The sequence below is a fragment of the Gavia stellata genome, chromosome 3 (assembly GCF_030936135.1).
Source record: "Gavia stellata isolate bGavSte3 chromosome 3, bGavSte3.hap2, whole genome shotgun sequence".
Classification (NCBI taxonomy): Eukaryota; Metazoa; Chordata; class Aves; order Gaviiformes; family Gaviidae; genus Gavia; species Gavia stellata.
The window spans coordinates 42,824,711-42,838,557 of NC_082596.1; the positions used below are offsets into that span (position 1 = coordinate 42,824,711).

Below are 13,847 nucleotides of genomic sequence, written 5' to 3' on the forward strand. Positions count from 1 at the left end.
CAAGCTATCATCTTTACTGCTGTGAAAAGTGTTCTCTTTCTTTTTATGCCTCCCTATTTCTTTGTTTCTCAGTCCTCCGTTGCTGAGGAAATATTGTCCTCCACTCCTACAGTGAGTAATTTTCATTATGTACTTTTTGCTTTGTAGTATTTTGTCAAAATTTTCCGAATTCTCTCTTGTTTTCTTCCTCTCTCTGCAAAGAATACGTTCCCCATGCAAAATTGAACTCAGACTGGGAATTACAGAGCTTTCATCTGCTGACACTGGGAAAAGTGAGCTCTTCAAGAAATATTTTCTTAATTACTCCTTCCTTGTATTACTACTCATTCTCTGTGAATATTAGCATCTTTCGGGAGGAAGGAGAGAACTCTGTGTAGCAGGCACTGCTACACCTAGTGGGAAAAGGGGAAAACGAGAGTTGGGCTGGGACCTTCCTTCTGCTCCCCACCCTGCCAGGCCCTGGGGACCCTCATACAACCTCCGTAAGGATGCAGGATGAGGATCAGCAATAGGGAGGAACCAGCCCAAGACTCAAACGACAGGGGATATGGAGAAGCAGATGAACCAAAGAGTCAGGGATATCTGTAGCGCTTCCAACAGCCACAGCTGGATTTCTTCTGCCCAGTGCTGGCTGTGCACAGATACCGCTCTGCTCTCTCTTAAGGTGTCCTTGCACCTGTGCATTTCACACCCGATCTCTTTCCACCCGATCTCTTTCCATCTTTTCCTCTTCCCTGGTCCCCACCAGTAGCCATAAGACTCATCCACTGTAAAATAGCTCTCCCCATTATTCCTTTTCTACACAGAATTTACATGCCTTTTATTTGGTCCTTTTATATGCTTTACTCTTAGGTCATCTTTTGTCTTTTCCTGTTACAGTCTGTGTTTTATCTACAGGAAATATCTGCACCTCTGTACACAGTGACATTCTGATACTGGCTGGGTTTTCATCATGACCAGATTAAACACAGTAAGTGACATTAAACAGAGTAATGAAGGACATGGCAGACTGAGTAGCTGAGTGGGCAGGCTGAGCATGGACACTCGTGTGCAGAACGATGAAAGCAAGAGTCAGTCAGCCCAGGAACGTGGGATGTATACTGCAGCAGGAATAATCAGGAGGCTACTGGACTATCTGTCCAATCACGCCATGCTGACTATTAGAGTGCAAGCCAATAAATGATGGCAGAGCTGAGGGTCAGTAATTGACCCAGAGGACTAATCTGATGATGTCCATCACAAAAAGCTCTGCTTGTAGTGAGCATCCTTACAGCAAAAGAGGCACCAAATGTGTCACCTCTGGAGTTAGTCAGTGCTTCCCTAACCATCTTAGGAACAAACTTGATAGCATTCCTGCTGATTCAGTGGCATGGCAATTTGCTCATTGCTCCACATGCAGATCCCTCACAAACTAACATAAATACACGCACTGGGATGATTTTTAGAATGTCTACCTCTTCTCTTGAGGCTTCACTTAGAAAGTTGGCTGATATTACTGCGTAAACAGAGAGCCTGATTCCCTTCTCACATACACTGATTATACACACGAGCTATGTCTTTGGCTTGAATGGATGTATTTCTGACAATCCAGACATTCATTTCAGCGTCCTTAATCTGAGTCAGATAGCTGATGTAAAGACTAACAGGTGGCAGAAAGTGCAATTTCCATACAATAGTGGTACTAGATTTTGTGTTAGTTCTGAAGGATAAAGACCTGGCTGTATCTCAGTTACCAGACGAGTGTGTGACATCGATGTGCTGCAGCATTAGGAAAGGCAAATGAGATCTGAGGAGGTATAAATTGAGGTGTCTTCCTCCTCCAGGGGAGGTAATTATGCATTAATGCCCTAATGAAATTTCAACCGACATACTTTGTATTCTTCCCATCACTCATGCCCAGAAATTATGAACTCCAAGCACAGCAAATGCAGAGCAGAACATTCACATGAAAAGGCCCCATCTCAAGACAGAAAGCTGAAGAGCACAGCTTGTTCACTTCAGCAAAATGAGGACTAGGGAGAATAATCCCAGTCCAGAAGGGAAAAATGCTCTTTAAACTGAAGTACAATGCTGAAAGAAGATGAAATAAATATAAACCAGCTAGAAACAATTTGGGGCTAGAAATAGAAGGTGGCTTCTGACAGTGAAAGAAACGCAGCTTAGCACAGCGGGGGCAGAGCCCTCTACAAACAAGATGTGTCAGGGATCAGCATCATCTCTCTACACCAGTTCCCCAGGATGTCAAACAGAGCAGAGCAGTGAGCTGCTGGGGTTGAGGATCTTGCAGTAGTGTTTGGGGTTTTGCCTCTGTCTGATTCCTTCCTATTTATGTTTTCACGGTCACCAAAATTGTGAAAATAAGGTAAATCTATCCATACTTGTGAAATTCCAACATTTTCAAATCAAAAAACCTTGTCTTCTCACTCGCTATGGTAAAAGCTGCCTCCAACAAACACAGTGTTTTACACCTGAGGCCCAGGGAGGGAGGTAGAAGGCGTGCAGCCGGCACCTTCAGCACCAGCGGCCTGGGGTTTTGGCAGGGTGGCAGAGAGAGAAGGCGACCAAAAAAAACCCCAAAACCAAAAACCCCCAAACCCCACCCCGCTCCCCGGCGCTGTGCAACGCTCTACAGGGAAACTGCGCCCGCCGCCCCGGCCAGCGGGGCTGCCGCCGAGGGGCTGCCGCCTGCCCCGGGGCGCCTCTCCCCCCCGCCTGACTCACGCCGATGTCTCATCCCCGCCCGCCCCCGGTGAAAACTTCCCCCGGTAACTTTCCCGGAGCCGGTCCCCCGCTCCCCCCGACGGCAGGGGCACCCCCCGCATCCCAAGCCCCGTCGGAGTCACTGACGGCGGGGCAGCGGCGCCGGGGGGGATGTCGTAGGTGCTGCGTCAGCGGGAGCCCGACGGCGATTGGGGGAGGCCGCGCTCTCCCCGCGTTCACTAATTATAAAGTGCCGCCGCCGCCCGCACCCGCTCCGCTCCGCAGCGGCGCGCCCGGCCCCGGCAGCGGGGGCTCGGCTCGGCTCGGCTCGGCTCGGCTCGGCTCGGCTCGGCTCGGCTCGGCTCGGCGCCCCCAGAGCCGCCCTCACTGAAGCTGTCAGCAGCCGCAGTGAGTTCCTCGCCCCGCGCCCCCTCCGGGGTTTCTTCAGAGGCTGCTCGGCCTCGCTACAAATAACAGCGGCTCCGACGCCGAGGCTCCAGCAAGGCGCAGCTCACGCCCGAGCAACTCCCGGGAGCCCCGAGAGGAGCCTGTATGTGAGTGAACTGCTCTGCCTGCGGGGGGGGGGACCGGGGGAGGGCCGGGGGCGGCTCTGCCGGGGCTGGTGCCCGTCGTCGGGGCGGCTACTCGGGGCGCTCCGGTGGGAAACCCTTCCCGGGAGGGGCTGCCGTCCCGTCAGTGCCGCTCCGCGGTGGGTCTCTCCCCCTGAGGCGCGGGCTTTGCGGGAAGGGCGGGATAAAGTGTTTTGGGACGAGCACTTTGACGGGACGGGAGCTTCTGGTCGCTTCATCCTTCGGGTCCGCTCCTGCTCCGGACGCGGATCCGACGCCTTGCAGCTGCCAAGCGCCTGCTCACCTTAGGCGCCCGCTTAGCTCGCAAGCGCAACCGCCCCGGCTCCAAAACGCGTGAGAGTTACGGGAGTTGCGCGCGACCCAGGACTTGGTTTTAAACCGCCGCGGCCGAGCAGTGTCGTGCCGCCTTCTCCTGCCCCGAGGCTGGGGAGGCAGTGCCGGGGCTGGGAGCGGGGGGAGGCGGCTGCCGGCTGACCTCTCCTTCTTGCAGCCCCATGGCGTTGCTCCTGAGACTCGGCTGCTCGCTGCTGGCCCTCAGCACCTGCCTGCTCCCCAGGGCGCGGGCGGACTGCGGCCGCGACTGCGCCGCCTGCGCCTACCGCCTGGGACCCCGCGGCGGCATCCACCCCCTGGTAAGCGGCAGCGGGGCCGGGGCGCCGCCCGGCCGCTGCAGCGCCGCGGAGACCCCTCCGCCGGGCCGGGCCGGGCCCCCGCCCCGCGTTAACTTTGGGAGGGAGGAAAAGGGGAAGGGGGCAAAGGCGCGAAAGAACAACAATAAACGGTGGGGGAGGCGGACGGGGTCGCTTGGAAGACCCGTTTTTGAAGGGAGGAGGGAGGCAGGAGCGGGCCCCGGGGCGCTGGGGAGAGGGCGAGGCGGGGGGGAGAAGGGGGGGCGGCGCCGACACAAACGCAGCGCGCCCCGAGGAGACCCACACACCCCCCTCCCGTCCCTCCCGCTGCCCGTCAGCGAGCGGCGGCGTTCGGGGGGACATCCCGCGCCGGGCAGCCCCGGGGGGAGCAAGGAAAAAGCCGAGTGACAACGTAAGGGAGAAGGGGAATCTGGCCGGAGAGGGCAGCTCCGCAGGGAAAGGTGGTCGGCAGGGCGGGGGGAAGCCGGGCGGGACGGCGGGGTCCCGACCCCCGGCCGCGGGCTCCCTGGCAGGATGAGCTCTTTCCAGGCAGGATGGCTGTCGAGCTGAGAAGCAGCGGATCTGCCTGAAATCTAACAAAAAGTGGGGTTCAAGCCCGATTTGAGTAGCAATACCTCCCGCTGCTCTTCCTCCTTGCACGGTGCTGCACAGCGTTAGGAATATGCCTGTGAAAGATCCCTTTGACGTTGTCTCCTAACGCAAGTCATGCTAAGAAAACTCCAGAATGCAGGGGGGTTATTACCTGTAATTTTAATGATATTGAAATTATTTAAAAGTATAATCACGGAGGCAACTCAACTTGAAATTTGCGGATCAGGGTCAGTGAAAGTCTGGGGTCCCTCAACACTCCCTGAAGAAGGTGGGAACTCAGGCTGCCGAGTCCTTTGCCAGCGGCACCTGCGGTTCCTGACCTCAAGTAGATGCGTACTGAGGCATCATGCTCTCAGTACGTCTAAATGATGTGAAAAGTTTTGTTCCTAAGATGTCATCGATTACTTGGGAGCATACAAAGGAAAGGACTGGATCCTATTCTTATGCAGAATTGGGAATCACTGAGTGCTTGTGCTTACTCCAAAAGCAAGGATCACTTTTACCCACAGCAGGTTCAGAAGGGCGATATTCTCAGCGTGGCTGGCAAAACAGTTTTTTGCTTGCATTAGCTTTCAATCAAACTTCAGCTTTAACGTCAACTAGGGAAAAAAGTGGTAGTTTGCTCTTTTGGAGGGAGGGATACACTCCAAAAAGCATGTATGTTGTGGGTGTCTATATTAATATTCATTCTTGTACACCTTCAGTAATTATTCAAGAAAGAATCAAAGTCTCATTCCATAACAACACTTATTAGTTGAAATGGGAAAATAAGCAATGTGCCATACCATATATTCCTCATACAAGTACAAATAGCTTTTAGAAACAAATGTTGCTAGTAACATAACTGATTTTATCACATTCTATCTGTAAGGTTAAAGGTTTATCACATTGTACCTGGTCATTCAGACCTATGAGCTAGCATATGTTAATTTGGCCATAGGGGGTTATTTAAACTAATTGAGGAGGGAAGAGGAAGTGAAAGACCTATTGACCTATTCTTGCTTTGATTTAGAGCAATTTTCAAGTCGGACTGAAGCTGAGATCACATTCTTTTTACGGCATAGCTATAATATATGACAACAAGCATGTAGTGCTGCAAAAGACATAAATTGCTTTAATTTTCTTTTGATCATATAAAAAAACATATATGAATTTCTCAAACTAAAATGGGTCTCAACAGACAGGTAAGGCCAGAGGTAGAGAGCTGGTCAGTTAGCTCTTAGAGAAAACTATGCTGGGGTTTAATTTCACACTTCTAAAGTATATCGAGATCCTTAGAAAACATCATCTATAGGCAGAAAAAGTGTTTCTCTTATTGAAAATATTGATGATTTCTTATTTAATTATTGTGGTATAAAAACCATAGGCAAGAAAAAAACCCACCGGATTCACTTTTTTTCCAACTGAAGAGTGGTTTCACAAGAAGTAAATTCCCCTGACACAACAGAGATAGTAGTAGCTAGTATGTATGTTATTACCCTTATGTGACAGGTTATGAGATACACATACAAGTACTGAAAACTTTTTTTATGTCTTATCCTGAAAATTTTTCATTACAGTCAGAAGCAACACAGCTTAGGAATTTTCCCCCTCTTTCTGATTGTTACTACTTTGTATGTCAAACTAGCAAAACCAAAAGTTTGATCATGCCTAAGAGAGCCTGTATTTCTACATTTGAATTGGTACACATATGAAAGATCTGTTCCACGAAGAGAAACTAATGATAACAGACATAAATATCGCTTTAGAGCTGTGCAGTGTGTTGGAGATACTGAGCAGTACAGTACAGCTGGCTTCTTTGCAATGACAATGTATGTTACTTTTAATTATGAAGATTGGATACACTTCTACACTTTCATTATGAAGCAAACCACAATTGGTTTTTAGCTTCCCAGTAGTAAATACAAAAAAAAAAAAAATCGTAACCACGCACCCGAGTGTAAAGGAGGTGCAGGAACTGTACATGGGGCTTCCTTTGAAAGAGAAACGTAGGGGCACCTTGACATACAGGACCCTTGATCCATCTTGTTCGGTATTCTTTCTCTTAGAGTGGAGACTACCATGTCCTTCAGAGAGGGGTATGAAGAACTTCAGAACAGACAGTTAGGAAGTCAGCTGTTCACGAAGAGCAGTCCTTCCAAGCCACTCAAAAAAAGAGAGGCTCGCTCATGGTCTTTTAAAAACAAGCAAAGCTAAGACAAAGTGGCAGTGAGGTGCTTGTCACTATCAATTAGTTCTCAGTAAACCACATCCGTTTTTCAGGCATGTACACTAGAATGTGAAGGAAAGCTGCCTTCTGCCAAAGCCTGGGAGACCTGCAAGGAGCTCCTGCAACTGGCAAAGCTGGATCTTTCTGAGGATGGCAACGTTGCTCCAGGAGACAAGCAAGAGCTGGATGAGAACCATTTGCTTGCAAAGAAGTATGGAGGCTTCATGAAAAGATACGGAGGGTTCATGAAGAAAATGGATGAGCTCTATCGGGTAGAACCGGAAGATGAAGCTAATGGAGGAGAAATCCTGGCTAAGAGGTATGGAGGGTTTATGAAGAAAGACTCAGACGACAATGCCCTTGCTAATTCCTCTGATCTGCTGAAGGAGCTTCTAGGAACAGAGGATAACCCTGAAGCGGGGCACTACCGAGAGATAAATGAAAACACCGGGGATGTCAGCAAAAGATATGGAGGCTTCATGAGAAGCGTAAAGCGCAGCCCTGAATTGGAAGATGAAGCCAAAGAGCTGCAGAAGAGGTACGGTGGTTTCATGAGAAGAGTGGGCAGGCCAGAATGGTGGCTGGATTACCAGAAAAGATACGGTGGGTTTCTTAAGCGCTTCGCCGACTCCATTCTCCCTTCAGAAGAAGATGGGGAAACTTATTCCAAAGAGGTCCCAGAGATGGAAAAGAGATATGGTGGATTTATGAGATTTTAATACCTTTCCCTTTATCCCTTTTGTCCTAAATGAGAAAGACTGCCTTATTGGTCATAACTTATTGTAACGTGTTGCTTGTACTGTACAGTTTTTTACTGTCCTTGGTTAATGATGCAACCTGCGATCTGTTGTTTCAGGTTCTGTGTTCTTTCAAGTCAAATTACTAATTTCTGGTTTAGTCAAGTTTCAGTCTGTATTGTAGTTTCCATGCTAGAACTATTTTGATTATTGTATCCATTTTCTTTAAAGAGGAAGTACATCTACAGTAGAGTTGCTTAACTGTATATACAATAAATTCTTCATCCTAACTGCATAAATTCTGAAATGCTATTTATTTTCTCTCAGTCATTTAATCAAACATCATCTCAATTTTTTCTTTAAGCAATCAGAGTAATGCCAACCTCTTTTCTGTAATTACAGAATTTGTACTGCACACACAACAGCTGAAACAAATTTTTGTCTTTAGTTTTCTCAGTTTCTTAGAATACTAGAATAATAAATATACTCTAAAGCAGATATAACTGTACTTGCTTTAAATGCTCTCATTTTAACCAGTTAGCAGAATCAATGTTTAAAGCCTGAATTTATAATTCATAGTGTTCAGCCAATTCACATTAAAAGAAAAAAAGTGTTTGACTTAAAGTGCTAAAAAAATTTCTCCAGTACATAACACAATGCCACGTTTGATTAGTTACACCTTTTATATACATCCAATATAGGATTGTACAGTTGGCCTTAAAGTTATAAACACTAACTAAAAAAACCATTAAGTCAGTTTGTGCAAAATAAACATTACTCAAAACTGCATAAAAAACTTCAAAATCCTAATTTTACAGAGCACCTGACAAATGGTTTTCCATGGAACAGGTTTGTGTTTGATTCCTCAGCTGGTATAAATCACTTTGGCACTCCTGAAATATGGGAAACTGCTGATCAGTCTTTTCTATTTCAAACAAAGGCAGCGTAAGTAAATCTGAGAACAAACAGAAAACCCAATACTAACAAAATAGATCTTTTGGCATTTACATAGGCGGCACTTACATCAAAGGCCAGCTCCCATCCCAGTGTACGCTTCCTTCCGTAATTCTGACTGTCCCCTTAGTTTCCTCGAGCAGGTGTCTGTGAGCACTTTTCCCCCACCTGCCGCTACTAGTTACTTCCCACTTAAAAACATGACAAAAATCGCTTTGGCCACAGACATTAACAATAATTTCAAGACATATGAGCAAGATTTACAAAACTACAAGTGTAGTATTTAAAGTTTCTACAGCTAAAATCCTCAAAGCTGTTTAGATACCTGATTGTTTCTGAAATAGTTTATGGGAGCTAGATGTCCAAAACCATCTGTGGCTCTGCATTCAGTAGCTGTATTTCAGTTTTGCACAGTAATACCTATTGACAGAAAGGGCAGATTAAGGGTCTGACTTTTCTTTAATTTCAAGTCAATGGGATCTTCTAGGTACTCAGGACTTTTAAAAACTAAGCTGTGTTTAAATATGGACTTAAAAGCCTCATCACATTAGTTGTGGTGATTTTTTGGCTTGGCCCTTAGAGGAAAATACAGGCGGTCTGAAGTGGCCAAAATCCTGCTGAAGAGTTGATAAACTGCAAGGTGTTCCTTTTCCTTCAATAAAAAGTAGGGCACCTATTTTCTCTTCCTGCTGTACAGTATTGATGATACCAAATTTTAAAAGGCAGAAACTACAGATGTCTGTGTGAAGCTCCATGGCCTTTTCGGGATTCAGTTGTGTTCCCTATCACCTTTCCAGAGAGTTCTGCAGGATGCCACCAGCCTCAGGAAAAGTCTTCTTCCCATTCTTTCCCCCCATAGCACCTGCCCACTAGTGGGTGGAGGACATCAGTCAGGCTCCCGGAACACATCACCTGAGTAGTTGCATCCACAAGGACCTCGGGCTGTGCACACTGAGCCTGTTCTGCAGCGATGCAGGCATCAGCAACAGGTTTGCTTCAAACATACACTCCAGAAAGAACTAAAATGACAATGCAGTTGCATCCTTAATCTTTCATTTCAACATTTATTCACTTCTTTTCCCTAAAACTTACTTACCTCTAATTTAATCAGTGAGGCGCTTACCAGCCTTCTAACTAGAACAAGTATTGTTTTACTTGGTGATGCTAAAAGTTTACCAGTTGTTGTCACCCATCCTTCACAGTTAACAAAAAACTGGTGATGTAATGAGGAATAAAACTTCCAAAGCTCTAGAGACCTAGTATGTATCTTGCAGAATTAAGTGTTTTGATCTACTAAACCTTCATATTTATATCAATTTATATAGTAAAAAAATGTACTTGATACAAACACCTAACTGGGATATATGCATGCAACCCAAAAGAGGAGTGAGAGCAAGCAAAGTGGAAGAGTAAGTCTGTTCCAAGGTTGAACAGGCAGGTGGCAATGTACATGGAAGGGGGATGCGACTTTGATTCTCTGAATAAAAGAGCAAAGCTGAATAGTCCTCATGCCTTCCATTATAATTGAAAGCCTCTCTAGTCAGACACTTTATTGCTTTAATAATTATAATTTAAATGATGTGAAATTAGAATAAGATCTAGTTTCTCCTGTTGTCATGGAATTTCTTATCTTATGACTTTCAGTTATGCCATCACCATCGCTTAGGGGCTCTCTAACATTAAAGTGTTCTAACATTCTCAGTAATTAACATTTCAGATTGTATCAGCTCAAAATGTGCCAGTGAATCAAGCAAGGTTTCCTGAAGTCCACTTTACCAAATCACAAATCAAAACTAAGGTTGAAGATAGGGTCTACTGGGCTGGGAGATGAAGAAGGGCATCTCACTCTTGGTCCAAATTCTGAGGGGGTCCCGTAATTTTCCTCTTACAATACATTCCTAGAACTGTCACTTCATTAGAAGATTATTGAAACAGCTGTATTGCTTTATATAAATAAAAGCAGAAAGGAGGAAAGCCTGATGTCTGGAAAGAAAATTAATTGCAAGAGTATTCCAAAGGAAGAAATGTCATCCTGAGACCAAAAACCAGACTAATGCCTCTCCTTGAGGAACAAAAGGAAGAAAAAGATAGTCTAGCTGACGTTGCGGCAAGGATGAGTTGGGCTTTTTAATAGGAACTAATTAGAGGAATGAAGCAAAAAAAAAAGATTTCCTGAACCAAATGGAGTTCACATACAGGAGCAGATCATGAGGGAGAGAGAAGTTGATGAATACAATGATTTCTGAATACCAAACTGCATGCAGCTGGAGCTCTGCCTGAAAACCTAAGCTTAAATCTTGGGATAATGAGGAAAGGTCATAGTGCCATTCCCACATCTCAGATGAATTTGGTATATTCTATGAGCAGAAATATGCAGAGCATAACTTTGAATTTCCTGTTTTTTTTCTTCTGGTAAATGAATATGTAGTATGATATACAATAAATATAAATAACTACAGAATTATTATTACAATAATTATTTTGACAATATTTCTAAATAATTATAATAATTTACTTTATAATTGTTTATAACCATATCATAAATACAAGTAATTATAACATCAATGTTGTTAGCTGTTTCATATAACGTTTCCCAAGATAGAATCTTTCTTTATGAGACCAGAAACATGTTCTAATTTAATATACTGAAATAAGTATTATTAAACTGTATTCAACATAGACTTTAAATATGCACTGGCTCATTTTAATTTGGAAGGGAACTTAATTAACAAGAACCAAAGTTTTCAATGTAGGGTTGTGACTGTGTGCTCCCCCGGCCCTCCCCTGACCTGACCTTTTCCCATACCCTGCTCAAGTGATAACCATCAGTGGCAGTCGTGATGGATGCGTCTGATCGTGATGGATGATGCATTCGGCTCAAAGTGGATTCAGGGGAGACAGATAACAACACAGTGGCCAAGTGCTAATTTATGGCAATGCGTCCACCTAACCACAGTGCTTGTCAATGTCCAATTCAAGCCAAACTTGGAAGAAACTAAAATCCGTGGTTTGTAATACAAATATGACTATGAGTCAATCATCTTACCCCCATAAATAGTGAGCAGCCCAAGAGCCCTTTGAGCTCTCCTGCACAGCAGCAGGCTGCACGCCAGGATCTCCCCTTGAGTAGGGACACCTCTCAAGGTTACTCCACGAGGTTGAGAGATTCCTTGCCGCAACAGATTCTCGGTAAGTGACTAATAGCATGCTGAAACTTTGAAACCTTAGCTAAGTGATATAAGGATTGATTAAGCATATATAATCCTTTAGACATAAACTGTTGACCAAGTCTGGGACTAAGTCTGGATCCAGCCACACCTAGATTCCTCTCTAAGAAGGAGTTTAGAACACAAGGGGGTCTTCTCTGAACCTCACGACTCAAGGGGAGGGTCTCCCTGGCAGTTTTGTCTGACCCTGTCCTCTATGCAGTGAATAATCAAGTGTACCTTGCTATTGAATCTTCTAAAACTACTGTCGCATTTACCTTTGAACTTTGTTAACTTGCTATTTTATACCAATAAATAATTGTTGCTTCTCTCTTATGGGTGAAGTGCACTCTCACTTTGTCCGCTACAATGGTGTATAAGGGCCTCTCTGTCATTAAGGGTGGTTTTAGAGGCCTACATATAAGGCAAAATGACAAATTCATAGCACAATGCTACAGTTTATGTATATATCTCAGTGCCACAGAAAGTTTTCTTTACAGCCTTCTTCCTCAAGCACTGCAGAACTCAGCTGGACACAAACAGCAAGATTCCTTCTTATGCCAAAAGGAGCATCCCAGAATTTGCAAGTTAAAAGGCAAGTGAATGGTTTAGTTCCCTGACTCTAGGTTGCTTTGAGAACGAAGAAATTCCTGGCATGGGTTAGCTGGGCCTGCAACCCATTTTATTGACAGTGATGTTCTGGGACAACCCCAAGGAGCATACACTTCTGGCCTTTTAAAACACTGAAGTCACACAGAGAACAGTGAAACCACTCCCCTATAAGAGTCTTAACACTTTCATGCTTCTCTTCAGTTCCCACCAAGATGGGTGATTCAAGGATCACCAAACAGATCCCTCTGCCTGACTAAGCTTTGCAGTCTGGTCTCTTTCTCCAAGAGCAGCCACTTTGGCAGTGCACAGACTTCATCTTTTCCACTTTCTTTGCAGTCCTACCACCTCTTATAGAAATCCCTTTGTCAGCTTCCACTCACAGCCTTGGCTGTTATTTCACCACCCACAACACTAAGGTTTGCTTTCTGACTCAAACTGTGAAAAAGAATAGTATATATCTCATTGGAGAATGACTGAAACCTCCAGTCCTAACTATGGAGGTTTGGTGGCTATTTTTAGGTTTTCTGCTTTCAGTATTTCGATCATAATCCTTTGCTGCCTACAGTATTAAAAATAGTTATACATATCAACAGGAATGCACTGATTAACAAATCATATCTGTATCATAACTATGTATCATAATATCATAACTATATTGCAGTTATACGCCACTACTCCACCCACCCGATAAGGGTAGGGAGCTATCGCGAACATAGCTGTAAGGAATGAACAGGGTAGCAAAGCCAGCTGTAAATCATTAATCCGAGCATTCAATTACTAATCCCATCAGCCTCATTTAAAGCATTTAAACTGACAGTTGCATATCCAATTAACTGTTGCTATAGAAAACGAAAATGCTTAGCGGTATTTGACAGACAAATCTCTACTGGCCCAGCAGGGATTTAGACTGAATTTGTTTAATTAGACTGTGAATTTACCTAAATTGAGCATTTACTGTAATCCTTGCTGAAACCATGGAATGAAATCTCTCAAGGTTAAACAGTCATCACAAAAGCACATCACTCTGCTAAAAATGATTTGTTAAAAGCACTGCACTGCACTGCACTGCTTCCTCAAGGAGAAGGCTGGCATATCCTTGTATGCAGATCATGAGTGCTAAACCTTTCCATAGCTATCCATGCCTGTAGGTATACAAGGGCATATGTGATCTTTGCCTCTTGCCTTTCTGCCCTTACTCCCTTTCTCACCAGTCTTCTCCAGCCCAACAGTGACTGTTTGCAAAAGATCCTATCAACCCTTTATTTTCCTACTAAATTTAAATGTATGTGTTGACTTGCACTCCAAGTCTGTAGTGAGAGTCTGTGTGCAGATTGCCAATCAGAGCTCATCTCGATTCCAATCCACATAAAATTACAGGACACTGAGTTATGAAAACTGTTCCTACGCTCCTATGAGAATCTGCATCTTAACTCTTAGACTTAATGCCTCTGGAAGATATTCTAAAACACTTACTCAGGTAATGCTTTTTCCTTCTCTCATAAGCAGAAGACAATGGCAGCAGCAGTATAAATAATAGGTGAATTTCTCTCATAAAAGCAGTTGAGGCAGATAAGCCACATAAGCCTTTCTCAGAACAT

At 44.8% G+C, this 13,847-nt stretch overlaps 1 protein-coding gene across 1 annotated transcript; it reads left to right on the plus strand.

Annotated features, from left to right (window-relative positions):
• The first annotated feature begins 2,725 nt into the window (after positions 1 to 2,725).
• On the plus strand, positions 2,726 to 7,459 carry PENK (proenkephalin). The gene is given in 6 exon segments (XM_059815210.1): positions 2,726 to 2,972; positions 2,975 to 3,076; positions 3,123 to 3,213; positions 3,215 to 3,250; positions 3,781 to 3,922; positions 6,794 to 7,459. Coding segments are annotated over 6 exon segments (1,284 nt in total).
• The last annotated feature ends 6,388 nt before the right edge of the window (positions 7,460 to 13,847 follow it).